This window comes from Eubalaena glacialis, chromosome 19 (assembly GCF_028564815.1).
Source record: "Eubalaena glacialis isolate mEubGla1 chromosome 19, mEubGla1.1.hap2.+ XY, whole genome shotgun sequence".
NCBI classification, from domain to species: Eukaryota; Metazoa; Chordata; class Mammalia; order Artiodactyla; family Balaenidae; genus Eubalaena; species Eubalaena glacialis.
The window spans coordinates 2,798,408-2,816,803 of NC_083734.1; the positions used below are offsets into that span (position 1 = coordinate 2,798,408).

The window sequence follows — 18,396 nt, forward strand, 5'->3', positions numbered from 1 at the left end:
AATCTTCCAACAACCAAAAGTCCAGAACCAGATGGCTTCACAGGCGAATTCTAGCAAACATTTAGAGAAGAGCTAACACCTATCCTTCTCAAACTCTTCCAAAACATTGCAGAGGGAGAAACCCCAAACTCATTCTATGAAGCCACCATCACCCTGATACCAAAACCAGAAAAACATATCACAAAAAAAGAAAATTATAGACCAATATCACTGATGAACATAGATGCAAAAATCCTGAACAAAATACTAGCAAACAGAATCCAACAGCACATTAAAAGGATCATACACCATGATCAAGTGGGATTTATCCCAGGGATGCAAGGAATCTTCAGTATATGCAAATCAATCAATGTGATACACATTAACAAATTAAGGAATAAAAACCATATGATCATCTCAATAGATGCAGAAAAAGCTTCTGACAAAATTCAACACCCATTTATGATAAAAACTCTCTAGAAAATGGGCATGGAAGGAACCTACCTCAACATAATAAAGGCCGTATATGACAAACCCACAGCAAGGATCACACTCAGTGGTGAAAAACTGAAAGCATTTCCACTAAGATCAGGAACAAGACAAGGATGTCCACTCTTGCCACTCTTATTCAACATAGTTTTGGAAGTCCTAGCCACGGCAATCAGAGAAGAAAAAGAAATAAAAGGAATACAAATCGGAAAAGAAGAAGTAAAACTGTCACTGTTTGCTGATGACATGATACTACATATAGAAAATCCTAAAGATGCCACCAGAAAACTACTAGAACTAATCAATGAACTTGGTAAGGTTGCAGGATACAAAATTAATGCACAGAAATCTCTGGCATTCCTATACACCAACAATGAAAAATCAGAAAGAGAAATTAAGGAAACACTCCCATTTACCACTGCAACAAAAAGAATAAAATACCTAGGAATAAACCTGCCTAAGGAGGTGAAAGACTTGTACTCAGAAAACTATAAAACACTGATGATAGAAATAAAAGATGACATAAACAGATGGAGAAATATACCATGTTCTTGGATTGGAAGAATCAATATTGTGAAAATTACTATACTACCCAAAGCAATCTACAGATTCAACGCAATCCCTATCAAACTACCGATGTCATTCTTCAGAGATTTAGAACAAAAAATTTTACAATTCGTATGGAAACACAAAACACCCCGAATAGCCAAGGCAATCTTGAGAAAGAAAAACGGAGTTGGAGGAAACAGGCTCCCCGACTTCAAACTATACCACAAAGCTACAGTAATCAAGACAGTATGGTACTGGCAAAAAATCAGAAATATAGATCAATGGTACAAGATACAGTGCCCAGAGATAAACCCACACACATATGGGCACCTAATTTATGACAAAGGAGGCAAGAACATACAATGGAGAAAAGACAGCCTCTTCAATAAGTGGTGCTGGGAAAACTGGACAGCTACATGTAAAAGAATAAAATTAGAACACTCCCTAACACCATACACAAAAATAAACTCCAAATGGATTAAAGACTTAAATGTAAGACCAGACACTATAAAACTCTTAGAGGAAAACATAGGAAAAATACTCTCTGACATAAACCACAGCAAGATCTTTTTTGACCCACCTCCTAGAGTAACAGAAATAAAAACAAAAATAAACAAATGGGACTTAATTAAACTTCAAAGCTTTTGCACAGCAAAGGAAACCATAAACAATACAAAAAGACAACCCTCAGAATGGGTGAAAATATTTGCAAATGAAATAACAAAGGATTAATCTCTAAAATATACAAACAGCTCATGGAGCTCAATATCAAAAAAACCAAACAATCCAGTTAAAAAATGGGCGGAAGACCTAAATAGACATTTCACCAAGGAAGACATACAGATGGCCAAGAGGCACATGAAAAGATGCTCAACATCACTAATTATTAGAGAAATGCAAATCAAAACTACAATGAGGTATCACCTCACGCCAGTCAGAATGGCCATTATCAAAAAATATAGAAACAATAAGAGCTGGAATTCTAGGGTGTGGTGAAAAGGGAACCCTCCTGCACTGTTGGTGGGAATGTAAATTGATAAAACCACTATGGAAAACAGTATGGAGATTCCTTAAAAAACTAAAAATAGAACTACCATATGACCCAGCAATCCCACTACTGGGCATATACCCTGAGAAAACCGTAATTCAAAAAGAGTCATGTACCACAATGTTCATTGCAGCACTATTTACAATAGCTAGGACATGGAACCAACCTAAATGTCCATCGACAGATGAATGGATAAAGAAGACGTGGCACATATACAGAATGGAATATTACTCAGCCACAAAAAGAAACGAAATTGAGTTATTTGTAGTGAGGTGGATGGACCTAGAGTATGTCATACAGAGTGAAGTAAGTCAGAAAGAGAAAAACAAATGCTAACACATATATATGGAATCTAAGAAAAAAAAAATGGTACTGATGGACCTAGTAGCAGGGCAGGAATAAAGAGACAGACATAGAAAATAGACTTGAGGTCATGGGGTGGGAGGGTGAAGCTGGGGCAAAGTGAGAGTAGCATCGATATACATACGCTACCGAATGTAAAACAGCTGGTGGGAAGCAGCAGCACAGCACAGGGAGATCAGCTCTGTGCTTTGCTATGACCTGGAAGGGTGGGATAAGGAGGATGGGAGGGAGGCTCAAGAGGGAGGGGACATGGGGACATGTGTATGCATATGGCTGATTCGCTTTGTTGTGCAACAGAAACTAACACAGTACTGTGAAGTAATTATACTCCAATGAAGATCTATTTAAAAAAAAAAAGATTTAATACAGGAAAAAAAAATAAAGTGTTCTTTTTATTGTACATTTTGGATACCAGTCCTTTTTCAGATATGTTTTTTAGAGATTTTTTCCTAGTCCCTATCTTATCTTTTCATTCTATTAACAGTGTTTTTTGCAGAGCAGAAATTTAAAACTTTAATGAAGTTCAACTATCAATTTGACAATGTCCTTACTGTCTATATAATCAGTCATAATTCCAATTATTATTTTAAAATTCTCTATGTCACAGAAATAATCAAATTTCCTTGTCAACTGCATCTTTTTTTTTAATCGTCAAATCTCACCAAATCTTTCACCATGGCTATTTTTACGTCTTTTGTCTTTCACAGTTTTATTGTTTTACCTTTGATTCTTCTCTGAAAGCATTTACAATCAATTACAGGGAAAAAAATGCTTCATCTTCAAGGAGATTCATGGAAAGGGCCCTGACAAGTACTCCAGAATACAGGTTTTTGACAACTTTAAGATCATACTACTGAACTGGGTAAGAATTTTTAGAACTCTAATGAAGAAATTGATTCATAAAACTGCTAACCCAAGATATAGCAAGACAAGACTTAATTACATGTGACTGAAATGAACTGATGCAGATGATTATAATTTTTGCACTTTTTGTTTGAAGCATTCTTGGTTCTTTAATGTTTTGTTTTCCAGATTTAAGGAAACCTTTTCTCTTTCTCTTAAGCTATCTATAATTTACCACAATTTAATAGATTATACTTTTTAAAATAAAAATTAAAACATGTATCTTTTCTCTCTACCTGATCCTTGCAGAATTCAGATACTCTTAGTTTCTCATTTTCATGGCAAAATACTTATTTGCATAGGTTCGATAAGAATCTGTTCTCCCTATAACAGCACAAAATTGGAAACACTGGTTTATTACTGAGGCTTTGTCTGGATCATCCTATTTGACCTACATGTACATAGAATCAGATGTGATCAGACAGATTTAAGGAACTGATGTTGACTTTATGGAGCCAATGCTTATGAAGGGCCTTGAAACACTGGCCTGGTACCTTACTTACACTTGAGTAAGGATGGTCATTTTCCAGCTGGCCCAGGAACCTTAAGATACACTTGGGGACCTCAAGAAGAGTGGAATTCACCCAAATCTATAGGTACTGCAGGGGAAGTCTGATGGCAAATTCTTGGCTTGGCTTCCTAGACTTGAAAGACTTTTAAAGGTCCACTCTAGAATTCCTTATTAAAAGTTCCAACAAAGGTGACTTGAAAAGGACCTATATGATAAACCACTATTGTTGCTGTGTTTATACAAATAATCAGGCCAGGATAAGACTAAACTTATTTTACAAACAAATAGTCTTACTATAATGGCATTTGAGAAAAATAGGGTAACTATAAAGAGAAAATTATGTTTCAATGGAAAACTATCAGACACCCCTGTGGTTATTAGATATGGCCCTATTCATTTTCTTTGAGGTTTTGTTATCTACCTGTAAACTGGACTGGATCCTGAATTATTCTAGTTTCCTCCAGTATCTAGTTACAACTGCTCAAACTAACAATAGCAAGTTTTGTCCCACCATTCTAACTTGGAATCACTAAGAATTAAAACTATCCTTTTCCTGAAACACTATAAGCTAAAGCTGGATGACATGATATAAACTTCAGAGAAACCACCAAAACAGATCACATATGGACAACCTTCATGCCTGCTGTTCTGCAGGCCACTAAGAAAATTCATGGGAACACTCAATTCCATAAACAGAGACATTCAAACTGCAAACCAGGAAATTCACCAAATTACAACTGCCGGACTCAGAAACTAGGTTTCCAACTATGAATCTTTGTTTTTCTTTTGTTTCCTCAGAAACTCCTCTCATAAATGCCTGACTGCTCACACCACATAGAGACCTAACTTAGATGGACATGGACACCCCCCTGCACCACTGCCTCTCGAAACAGACAGAAGAGTTTAACTGCACTGACTTATTCTCAAGACTAAGACACTAGTTCGGTGAGCTATGAAACAAGGTACTTTAGCTTCTGGGCTGTGAGACTTCTTGTGGAAGTTTCAAAGTGGGAGTGGAGAGGAATGAAGGGTGGCAGAATATGCCACCCCCAAATGTGCCACTTTAGCATAAGAATTATTTTGAACTAAAGGCACTTGAAAAAATGGCAGATTTTTGTTGTTGTTGTTAGAAAGGCGGTTAGAAGAGCATTTTAATCTCTGCTCTCTTTTTGAAAAGAGGACATAAAAACTCCCATGTGAAAGATGCCATCATCCCTGTACCAGGAGAAGAGAAACTTCTTTGCTGGGGAGTCAGAGCTGAGAGAATTCTACACAAACAGACCTTGTTAAAATAATTCTTACCTTCCTTTAGCCTCTACACATGGCTCAGTTACTCTCCCACAGCTGCCACTCTTTACATGCTACAGGCCACTATAAAAGCATGTAGATTCTGCCACATTTTTGTGTCTTCACTTCCTTACGAGGGCTCCTGTGTCACATAAAACTTACATAAATGTGTATGCTTTTCTCCTGGGAATCTGTCTTAATGTCAGTTTAATTCTCAGGTCCAGCTGAAAAACCCTAAGAGGGGAAAGGTAAAATTTTGCCTCCCCTACATGTATGATGATTTCTGGGCTACTTACATGTCAGACTGAAAACTCAAAGTCTTCTACTTAGTTTTTTATTTCTTCCATAATATTTCTATATTCCAACACCACTTAATTTTTTTGACAGTTTGGAAATGGACCAAAAGCACAACAGCAACAACAAAAATAGATAAGGTGGATTTCATCAAAATTAAAAACTTTTGTGCAACAACTCAATACCAAAGAAATAAACAAGTCACAGGGATGTGATGCACAGCATGGAAACTAGAGTTAATAACACTGTGCCGTCTATTGGAAACGTGCTAAGAGAGAAAATCTTAAAAGTTTTCATCACAAGAAAAAAATTCTTGTAACTATGTATGGTGATGTATGTTACTAGACATTGTGGTGATCATTTCACAACATATACAAACATCGAATCATCATGTTGTACACCTGAAACTAATATAATTTTATATGTCAGTTTTATCTAAATTTTTTTAGAAGTTTGTGCAACAGAGGGCACTATCAAAAAGTGAAAAGACAATCTACAGGATGGAAGAAAATATTTGCAAACCATACATCTAATAAGAGTCCAGAATATATTAAAAGCTTTCACAACTCAACAGCAAAAAGAGAAACGACTCAATTACAAAATAAAGGACTTGAACAGACAAAAAAAGGTATATAGATAGCCAACAAACTTATGAAAATATGCTCAAGATTAATTTGCATGAAGTAAAGGTACAAATTAAAACCACATTTCACACCCACTAGAATGGCTATAATAAAATATAGTAAAACAATGAATTAAATAAACTAAAAGAATTAAATAAGTAAAAATATAATAAAATAAAATAGAGAAAATTAATAAAACCAAAATTGGTTCTTTGCAAAGAGCCACAAAATTGACAAATTTTTAGTCAGATGGACTAAGAAAAAACAGAGACTCACATAACTGAAAGCAGAAATGAAAATGGGGGCATTACTACCAATTTTACAGAACTAAAACATTATAAGAGAATACTATGAACAACTATGGTAATAAAGTCTATAACCTATTAGAAATGGACAAATTCCTAGAAACACAAAACCTATCAAGACTAAATCATGAAGAAACAGAAATTCTGAATAGATCTGTAACTAGTAAGAAGACTGAATCTGTAATAAAAAATCTCCTGACAAAAACAGTCCTGAACTTAATGGCTTCACTGGTGAATTCTACCAAACATTTAAAGAGGAACCAATATTTACAGACTTTTCCCAAAAAGTGAGGAAGGAAGACTTCCCAATTCATTCTATGAAACCAGCATTACCCTGATACCAAAGCCAGACAAAGACACTATAGAGAAGAAAACTACAGACCAATATCCCCTGTGAACACTGATGACAAAATCTCCAATATACTAGCAAATCAAATTCAGCAGCATATAAAAGGCTTATATACCATGACCAAGTGGGATTTATTGCTGGATGATTCAACATAGGAAAATGGATTAATGGATTAATATAAATATAAAATGAAGGGAAAAAACCTCAGGATCATCTCAATTGATGCAAAAAAAGCATTTGACAAAAACGCAACACCCTTTCATGATAAAAACACTTAACAAAATAGGAATAGAAGGAAAGTACCTCAATGTAATGAAAGCCATATATGAAAAACCCACAGCGAACATAATACTCAACAGTGAAAGACTGAAAGCTTTTCCTCTAAGTTCAGGAACAAGGCACGGATGCCCACTTTTGCCACTTCTATTCAACATAAGTACTGGAAATTCTAGCCAGAGCAATTAGGGAAGAAAAAGGAATGAAAGGTATACAAATTGGAAAGGAAGAATTATCTCTGTTCAAAGATAATATGATCTTATGTATAGAAAACCCTAACAATTCCACAAAGAAACTGTTAGAGCTAATAAATGAATTCAGTACTGTCACAGAATACAATGTCAACACAGACAAGACACAGTTTGATTTCTGTTCTATACACTAACAATGAACAATCTGAAAAGGAAATTATGAAACAATCCCATTTACAATAGCATCAAAAGGAATAAAATAACTTAAAAATTAACTTAACCAAGGAGGTAAAAAACTAGTACAATGGAAATTTCAAAATATTGCAGAAAGAAATTAAAGACATAAATAAATGGAATTACACCTCATGTTCAAGGATTGGATGCCTTTTCATTGTTAAGATGGCAATACTACCTAAACCAGTCCACAGATTCAATGCCAATCCCTATAAAAATCTTAATGACATTATTTGCAGAAATAGAAAAATCCATCTTACAATTCACATGGAATCTCAAGGGACCTGGAATAGCCAAAAAAATCTTGAGAAAGAAGAAAAAAGCTGGAGAACCACACTTTCTGGGCTTAAAACTTACTGCAAAGCTACAGTAATCAAAATGGTGTGATACTGGCATAAAGACAGACATATAGACCAATGGAATAGAACAGAGGGCCCTTGAATAAATAAACCCTTGCATATATGGTCAAATGATTTTTGATAAGGATGCTAAGATCATTCAGTGGGGAAAGGACAGTCTTTTTAACAAATGTTTCTGGGAAAACTGGATATCCACATGCAAAAGAATGAAATCGGATCCTTACCTAACACCACATACAAAAATTAGCTCAGGGACTCCCCTGGTGGCGCAGTGGCTAAGACTCTGCGCTCCCAATGCTGGGGGCCTGGGTTCGATCCCTGGTCAGGAAACTAGATCCCACATGCATGCCGCAACTAAGAGTTTGCATGCCACAACTAAGGAGCCCTGGAGCTGCAACTAAGAAGCCCACCTGCTGCAACTAAGGAGCCTGTAAGCTGCAACTAAGGAGCCCGCTTGCCACAACTAAGACCCGGTGCAACCAAATAAATAAATAAATATTTAAAAAAAAAAAAAAAAAAAAAAACTAACTCAAAGTGGATTAAGCTTAAATGTAAGACCTAAAACTATAAAACTCTCGGAAGAAAACATAAGGCAAAATCTCCACAGCACTGGAGTTGGGAATGATTGCTTGGATATGACACCAAAGGTACACGCAATAAAAGAAGAAATAGACAAATTAGACCATGAAAATTAAAAACTTGTTTATCAAAAGACAATATCAGGGCTTCCCTGGTGGCGCAGTGGTTAAGAATCCGCCTGCCAGTGCAGGGACACAGGTTCGGATCCTGGTCCGGGAAGATCTCACATGCTGCGGAGCAACTAAGCCCGTGCACCACAACAACTGAGCCCGTGTGCCACAACCACTGAAGCCCATGCGCCTGGAGCCCGTGCTCCACAACAAGAGAAGCCACCACAATGAGAAGCCCGCACACTGCAAGGAAGAGTAGCCCCCGCTCGCCACAACTAGAGAAAGCCTGCGTGCAGCAACGAAGACCCAACGCAGCCAAAAATAAATAAATAAATATATATTAAAAAAATTAAAAGACAATATCAAAGAGTAAAAAGGCAACTCACAGAATGGGAGAAAATATTTATAAATCATTTATCTGATAAGGTACTAATGTCCAGAATATATAAAGAACTCCAAAAACTCAACAACAACAACAAAAACAAAACCAACCTGATTAAAAAATGTGCAAAAAAACTTGAATGAGGGCTTCCCTGGTGGCACAGTGGTTAAGAATCCTCCTGCCAATGCAGGGGACACGGGTTCGAGCCCTGGCCCGGGAAGATCCCACATGCCGCAGAGCAACTAAGCCCATGTGCCACAACTACTGAGCCTGCGCTCTAGAGCCCGCGAGCCACAACTACTGAGTCAGCATGCCACAACTACTGAAGCCCATGCGCCTAGAGCCTGTGCTCTGCAACAAGAGAAGCCATGACAATGAGAAGTCCGCGCACTGCAACAAAGAGTAGTCCCCGCGCACCACAACTAGAGAAAGCCCGTGCACAGCAACGAAGACCCAACACAGCCAAAAATAAAAACAAATAAATTAATTAATTAAAAAAAAAAACTTGAATAGATATGTCTCCAAGGAATACATTTAAATGGCCAAAAAGTACATGAAAATATGCTAAACATAACAGATCATTAAGGAAATGGAGATCAAAACTACAATGAGATACTACCTCACGCCCATTAATTAGCATGGCTATTATTAAACAAAACAGGACAAAAACCAGAAAATAACAAGTGTGGACGAGGATGTGGAAAATTGGTCTCCTGTGCAATGTTGGTTGGAATGTAAAATGGTGCACCCACTATGGGAAACAGTATAGCGGTTCCTCAAAAATTTAAAAATAGATTACCAGATGACCCACCAATTCCACTTCTGGGCGTATAGTGAAAAGAAGTGGAAGCACAGACTCAGATCTCTGTAGTACACTCATGTTCGCAGCAGCATTATTCACAACAGCTAAAATGTGAAAGCAACCCAAGTTTCTAGCAACAGATGAACAGATAAGCAAGATGTGGTACATACATATGGTGGAATATTATTGAGCCTTAAAAAGGAAAGAAGTTCTGGCACATGCTACAACGTGGATGAACCTTGAGGATATTATGCTAAGTAAAATAATGTCACAAAAACACAAATACTATATGACTCCACTTATGTGAGGTACTTGGCGCAGTAAAACTCATAAGGAGAGAAAGTAGAATTGTGATCTCCAGGGCTTGGGAGGAGGGGAAATGGACAGCTATTGTTTGGTGGGCAGAGAGTTTCAGATTTACAAGATGAAAACATTATGGGGATGGATGGTGGGATGATGGTACAACATTATGAACATATTCAGTACACTGAACTGTACACTAAAAATGGTTAAGATAGTCAATTTTATGTTGTATTTTACCACAATAAAAATTGAGAAAAAGAAAAAGCTGATGCGACATTACCAGTGGTAGAGCTTGAAAAGGCCCTTACTATAAACTCATTGACAGGATTAAATCCATTGAGAGGGAAATACAAACAAAACTAGATCAGCAATTAATATTTTATAGGAAAGTGACCTGCTTCCATGGAAGAAGAAATATTCCATATGAGAAAGAGTAAGAAACCTACAAAAGGGATAATCAGATTCATACATTGAAAACCCATGATGGAGTTAACATCCGGGAGAAATGTTTACATAAAATTGTAGCTCCTTTTCTGATCTCCAATAAGATACTGCAGATCTTCCAAATAACTTAGAAAACATCACTAATATTTATCCACACACAATTGACAGAAAACCATGACAAGGTTAGTTAACACGCTTCATAAATGGTATAAAATTATCATTTCCAGTTTGTAGCCTGGTGACAATTCTTCTGTTTTAGTTATGGTATTTGAAAACTCTTATTAAAATTTACGTTAGAAGTACAGCAACAGCTAATGATATTCCATAATGGAAAACTACTTGCTGCTATAGTTGCAAACTTGACATATTTTTTGCACTGTGCCCTTTACTGCTCCTAAATCCCGATAAAAGGAATAAAGTCTAAAGATAAATGGTACAATCACCCAAGGGATAGTTTATGGTCCAACTGAACATCCTGTACACTTCATTCCCTCCAGCAATCACACTGAAGGGAGGAAGGACATGATACGTCACCGTAAGGAAAGGCAGAAGGGCTGCGAACCCTCGAGGGTGGTCCAGATGCTGGTGGCGGTCTGCACACCTCAGCTCCTCCTCACGGCTCTTTGTCCAGGACACCTTCCCTCAGCCGGCCTCCCACCCATCTCCTCTCAAACCCTGACACAGTCAGCAGGGCTCACACTTCAACACAGAGATGCCCAGAGGGTCAGGATCCTGGTCCTCAACCCGCAGGACAGGTTCTGCCCCCAAGAACTTCCCTGATCACAGGCACTTAGCATTTTGCGTTTCTTAGGAAACCATGGACCAAAAGATCCTTTTTAAGACGCCTAAAACTAGACAACAGATCAGGAAAAACAGGAAACACTACTGCTTTTCTAAGACTACCGCACCAAAACAGCAAAATAGTTTCTAAGCGAATTCTCTTTTTTTCTGGCTGAGCCCTGCTCAGTAGCTACTAAATTAACTCCACATTAAGAGGAAAACGTGCTGACACAGGATTTCCTTTTGCCCCCAGCTCTCACGTTGGATGCATTTCACTAATCAAAGTGCGTCATGCTGCCAATGGATTTCTTACCATTTTCACCCTGCAAGATTCCTAACCTGCCCTGGGATCAACAGGGCCCCATCTCTAAGAGGACCCGCCATCTGTTACCTGCTCTGCCACTCTGTTCCAGTTTATCCTCCAGGTGTACACCAAGTAGAAGAGGGTTTGAAAGAAGACACAGACCATCAATCCGGACCAGAGACCTGTGGGTGGGAAACAAGTATCCCATTCAGATTTTCTGCAATGCCCCCTCCCGGCATCATTAACATTCTCCCATAACTACCGTATCCACAGCGTAAACTGCAGCTTACGCTAAAATTTTAGATAATTATGGACCAGGATCAGACTCAAACTTACCACTGACCAGGTTTGATTCCAACTCTAGTGGGAACCCACTGGAAGGCTTTAGATGGGTGTGTGCATGTACCTGTGAGGCCTGATGTTTCTAGAAGCCCACTTTGAGAACCATCTCTCCAATTGCTGTGTACAAGAGATGACTGAGAAACATTATAAACAATGCCTATCTCCTTATGAGAAGAAACTATTTAAACCACTTAAATATCATTGCATAACAAAGTGGATATAAAATACCCATTCACATATGAATAACTACACTACAAAGCCAGCTGTCTAGGCTTGAGTTGGAACCCAGTATAAACTGGGAATTAGTCTGCTAACCTGTTCACATGTCTGGGGCCCCACGTTGGCAAGGGGTCACTGAGGCTGGGCCTCCTGTGGACTCCTGGCCATTTCACTGGAATAACCTCTCGAGTTGAGAAGCATGTGGATGGACAGTTTACACCCTTTGATGGACTGATTCCATTCCTAGGAATCCATCCTAAGGAGACACTCAGGAATGTCAATAATTCATATACCTGGGATGCTCGTCACAAAGTTATTTAAAAGAGGAACAACTTACAACATCGCTAATTATTAGAGAAATGCAAATCAAAACTACAGTGAGGTACCACCTCACACTGGTCAGAATGGCCATCATTAAAACGTCTACAAATAACAAATGCTGGAGAAGGTGTGGAGAAAAGGGAACCCTCCTACGCTGTTTGTGGGAACGTAAGTTGGTGCAGCTACTATGGAAAACAGTAAGGAGATTCCTCAAAAAACTAAAAATAGAGTTGCTACATGATCCAGCAATCCCACTCCTGGGCATATACCCAGACAAAACTATAATTCAAAAAGATACAGGCACCCCAATGTTCACAGCACCACTGTTCACAACAGCCAAGACATGGAAACAACCTAAATGTCCATCAACAGAGGAATGGATAAAGATGTGGTACCTATACACAATGGAATACTACTCAGCCATAAGAAAGAATGAAATAATGCCATTTGCAGCTACATAGATGGACCTAGAGATTATCATACTAAGTGAAGTCAGTCAGAAAGAGAAAGACAAATACCATATGACATCACTTATATGTGGAATCTAAAATATGACACAAATGAACTTATCTACGAAATAGAAACAGACTCATAGACACAGAGAACAGACTTGTGGTTGCCGGGGCTGAGGGGGCGGGGGGGGGGGGAGGCACGGACTGGGAGTTTGGGGTTAGTAGATGCAAGCTATTACACATAGAATGGATAAACAACAAGGTCCTACTGTATAGCACAGGGAACTGTATTCAATATCCTAGAATAAACCATAATGGAAAAGAACATAAAAAAGAATGTATATATATATAAAACTGAGTCACTTTGCTCTACAGCAGAAATTAACACATTGTAAATCAGCAATACTTCAATTAAAAAATAAAAGGGGAGCAATTTAAATGTCCACTATTAGGGAAGCATTAAATAAACGATACAAGGAAATACTAGAGAATTACTAAAAACCATGTCTTTAACATGGGACCGGGGGAAATTACATATTCAGTATAACCCCACTTTTGTGAATAACAGAAAAAATACTGGGAGAAAAATAATTTTAAAAGGCTGGAATAAAATACATTGAAATACCTCAGGTTTTATATTTGAGGAGTGAACTAGAGGTAATTTTAATTTTCATCATTATATTTTTTATGTATTTTCACAAGATTTCCATGTTGTTAATGTATAATTAATAGTTTAAAAGTGTTATTTAACAAATCTGAGCACCTGCTAAATCAGTCCAATAGCGAGAAGCACTTTTATGGACAAAGAGGGAAATCGGACGTGTTCTTATTCTAAAGAGCTTAGCGTCTACTAGAGTAGAGGTGTTTATGTTTTTTGCTTTTTTAAAGTAAAGCTGAATTGTGAAACCCCAGCAGCTCATAAGGCAGAGGCTCTGGCTATTTGGTTAAACGGTATTTCCGTGGTGTCGACGACGGTGCTTGGCAGGGATGAGACCGTAATAAATACTTGGCAGCTCTGTGTCCCAAACAGAGAAGGACGAAATCCTGCTTGACCCTGATCAAATACCCCACAGGCTCCCAGCCTGAACTGGTCATCAAAAGAGACATGACACTGAGGACAGTTACTCATTAAGCCATCACATGACAACATTTCCAAAAAGTCAGGATAAGAAACTAAGCACCTCTGTTTGTGTGGACACAGAAGGCTGTCACGACAGCTGCAGGATTAAAATTTCACAGAGCAATGGGGACAGATTCAAAATTGTTTACACGGTAAAAATGTACTGGTTGACACAGAACAAAAGGAGCTACTTGAATACATACTACAGCATTCGGTCAGTCCTCGAATCAGACTATTTTCTGCAGAAAATACAACTCATCGTTACTGTGGAAATCCAGAGAAACTGCAGATGTGGATATAGATGCAGAACACACATACAACAACTTACCCCAAAAGCACATGACAGACTGTTTTGCACAATTCTATACATTTAGAATCTTGATAAAATGGATAGATTTCTGAAAATATGTATAATTTGCCATAGTTGACCCCCCCCCCGCAAAAGATATAAAGTCTAAACAAACTGATTTCAGAGGAGAAGTTGTAAAAGCTGTAACAAAGTCCTCCAAAACACCCAGCATGACAGTTTCATAGAATTTAGCCAAACCTTCATTATACAGATCATTCCTATACTATGTAGATTGTTTCAGGGCATCCAAACAGGAAATAATTTCAATTCTCTTTATGTTATGAATGTAACATTAATGCTATTAATATCAACCCTTGGAAAGATTACATACACGATAAAGCTACAGACCAATCTTCCTCATAACTATCATTGCAAAATTCTTGAATAAAATATTAGCAGAGTCCAGCAGCTCACTGGAATAACAATAGCACAAAACAATCAGGACTGTTCTATATGAGGAAACCAAGTGGTATCACTTATCATCATAATCGATCTCAGGAGAACAATGATAGAATCATCTCTATAGGCACTAAAAGGCCATCTGACAAAATCCTCAACCATGCTTGTTGGAAACATTCAATAAAGCAGACTCCATGGATACCTCCTGAACATTGTTTTAAAAAAGATGCACACATAAACTTATTTATGTGTGTCTTTGTGTATGCTTTGATGATGTATTTAAGACCATTTAAAAATCAAGACGGAGTAACTGTGGTTCAGGCATGGAGCTGGGTGGCCTTTGTGGATGTGGTTTCAGACACGTTCCTGCATCATCGAGAACTTGAATTTTCTGCACTGTATCAGACTCAAGGACACCAACAGCCGTTCTCAAAATAATCTCTGCCAGCACTTGCAACCTTATGATATCAAGGTCTCCCCTTGTAACTATGCCACCATTTCAACCCCAGCCAATCCCTGCTCAACAAGCACCCTTACTTCTTGCCAGCTCCAATACTAACTCTTGACAAACAGCTTACGCAGCTTTGTGGTTTTTGCCTTTATAAGCCTCCCCCGTTTTGTAGTCTGGCAGAAAACAAGAACAGCTTCTTGAATCTGTGTCTCCCAGTCTATAGTCCTCATCTTGCCTCAAATAAAACTCTCTTCTGTTCTTTAATACAGATTGTTTATTGATTATTGGCGTCAACAGTGCGTATGTCAGCCCCAAATCCAACATGCTGTTTGGTAGAGAAACGTTAGAAGCACTATCTCTGAGGTCCTAAACAAGACAAGCATTTCCACTAATACCATGACAATTTATTGTTCTACTACAGGTGTTCAGGCCAGAAAAAGAAATCAGTGGAATAACATCTGGAATGGAGAATATAAAATTATAAGATTATTTGTAGACAATATGATTGTATCCTTGGAAAATCCATGAGAATCATCTGAAAACTACTGCAAACAGCAAGAGGAACTCAGAATTGTAACAAGATAGAAAATTCACAATCATTAACAGCTCCCTACATACAACCAACTTTTAGATTATGCAATGAAAGAGAAGGCATCCAATGGCAACAAAAGGATACAATGTCAAGGGATACTCTTTACAAGGAAAATGACAAAAGCATGCCTGAGCAGGAGCTAGCATTTCTCAAATGTTCATCAGATATTTGAACATAGAAGCTGAGACTGCCAGGAAAGCACCTATTTTATGAAAACACAGATGGCCTCCAAGTCTTGGACCGAGATAATAAAGAGAATTTTATTTCTTCCTTTCCGAAATGGACCCTTTTTAATTCTTTTTCTTGCCTAACTACTCTGTCTCCAACTTCCAATACCATATTGGATAGAAAGAGCGAAAGCAGACATCCTCGTCTTATTCTTGGTCCGGGGGAAAACCTTCTGTCTCAGCACTGAGTGTTACATTAGCCGTCAGTTCTTTATGTATGGCCTTCATCATGCTGGACAATCTTTCATCTTTTGTGAATCACTTTTACATATTTTTCTCTCCCATTTCATTTTTTTTTAATGTGGTAAAATGTACATAACATAAATTTACCCTTTTAAGCATTTTAAAATGTATAATTCAGTGGCATTACATGCATTCACCACTATCCATGGACAGAAATTTATCATCATTCCAAATGGAAACTGTGCACCCATGAGCCCACTACCCTCCAGACGTTAGTAACCACCATTCTGTTTCTGTCTCTATGCATGTGGCTGGGTACCTTGCATAAGTGGAATCACGCGATATTTGTCTCCAGTTCATTTTACGTGATTTTGTCAAACTTCCCCTTTTGTATCTCTGCTTTATTCTACCTTTGGTTGTTTCTAAAGTGGTCTTCATTTCTGTTCAAGTGTTCTTTTTCTTTTCCATTTCTTTCCTAAGTTTTAATTACTTGTTTGTCCTCTCCTTATTGTTTTCTCATCTATTCTTTAATCTTTTAAAGCATTTCTTTGGGCTTTTTCTTTTCCTTCAAAGATTATGTTTCGGTCTCTCAAGAAATTGCGAGAATTATCCATCTGGATGTTCATTATTTCATATAAGGTTTTATCTCCTCTTCCTTAGAGGTGTATGTGTGTACACATGTGTGTAGCATCTATGCATGGGCACTGGGTTTGTTCTTTTCTGACTAATACTCATCTGTGGACACAAACAGCTCTAGCGGGCAAGTATTTGCTAAAGAAGAGCATGGTGGTTTAGGGCAGGTATCCAAGGCAGCCTGAGGCTCCAATTCAGTTTACTGTCTTAACATCTTTCATAAAATCTGTTTTTTCCTGCCATGGAAATATATGCAAATAGTCATAAACATATGAAACAGTATGGCGGTTCCTCAGAAAATATACTACCATATGATCCAGCAATCCCACTCCTGGGCATATACCCAGACAAAACTCTAATTCAGAAAGATACATGCACGGCTATGTTCATAGCAGCACTATTCACGATAGCTGAGACACAGAAACAATGTAAATGTCCATCAGCAGATGAATGGATAAAGAAGATGTAGTATATATATACACAATGGAATACTACTCAGCCATAAGAAAGAATGAAATAATGCCATTTGCAGCAACACGGATGCAACTAGAGGTTATCATATTAAGTGAAGTAAGTCAGAGAGAAAGACAAATATTATATGATATCACTTATATGTGGAATCTAAAATATGACACAAATGAACTTATCTACGAAACAGAAACGGACTCACAGACATAGAGAACACACTGGTGGTTGCCAAGGGGGAGGGGGCTGGGGGAGGGATGGAGTGGGAGTCTGGGATTAGCAGATGCAAACTATTATCTATAGGATGGATAAACAACAAGGTCCTACTGTACAGCACAGGGAACTATATTCAGTATTCTATGATAAACCATAATGGAAAAGAATTAAAAAAAAAAAAAAAGAAGAATGTATATAGAGAATTCCCTGGCAGTCCAGTGGTTAGGACTCTGTGCTTTCACTGCTGAGGGCCCAGGTTCAATCCCTGGTTGGGGAACTAAGATCCCACAAGCCGTGCGGCAAAAAAAAAAAAAAGTATATATATATGTATAACTTAATCACTTTGCTGTACAACAAAAATTAACACAACACTGTAAATCAACTCTACTTCAATTTAAAAAATCACACACACAAAAAAACAATTTGGATGTGGTTTTAAAATATGCCCCAAAAAATGCCATCAATTGATTTCTCCAGTTAATAAAAAAAAATGTTCAAGAGTTGGCCAAGAGTCAAACTCCTGGTGATGCTGCCATTAGAACCACGACAGATTCTTCTTAAGGTCCTCCTGTCTAATCCTCAGCAGGAGAAACAGCCCTTTGCTGCTCAGAGATTAACTTGCCTTAGATGATATTTTGATATCATGCCTTAGATTGCCTATTTTCACGTTGGAATTCTGTTCATTATTTACATTTTAAAAAATTGTGGCCTGAGTCATATGTCAGTTTACCTAGTCCCGTACATAACATGTATTAGCTCAGTGTTGAAAATGGTTACTCAGTGAACTGTGGGCCAGTTTAAACTTTGCCACACGGTTCCAGAAACAGGTTTCCCCCACTTTTTGCAAGTCTGCTTTACACCACTGTGCTTTTACTAAAGACCTACATTAGCACCTGTGTTTGCTAATAGAAAGAAATCCAAAGGGGATTTTCACTTTTAGGAGAGAAGGAGGTGACGAGTGAA

General features: G+C 37.9%; 1 protein-coding gene across 1 annotated transcript in view; it reads left to right on the top strand.

Moving 5' to 3' along the window:
- LOC133080424 (multidrug and toxin extrusion protein 2-like) overlaps positions 1–15,758 on the top strand; it is an 85,260-nt gene extending 69,502 nt beyond the window's left edge. Inside the window, exon 19 of the mRNA XM_061176315.1 lies at positions 15,539–15,758. Coding sequence (XP_061032298.1) covers positions 15,539–15,645 — 107 coding nt within the window. The 3' untranslated portion in view covers positions 15,646–15,758. The remainder of the gene's footprint in view (positions 1–15,538) is intronic.
- The last annotated feature ends 2,638 nt before the right edge of the window (positions 15,759–18,396 follow it).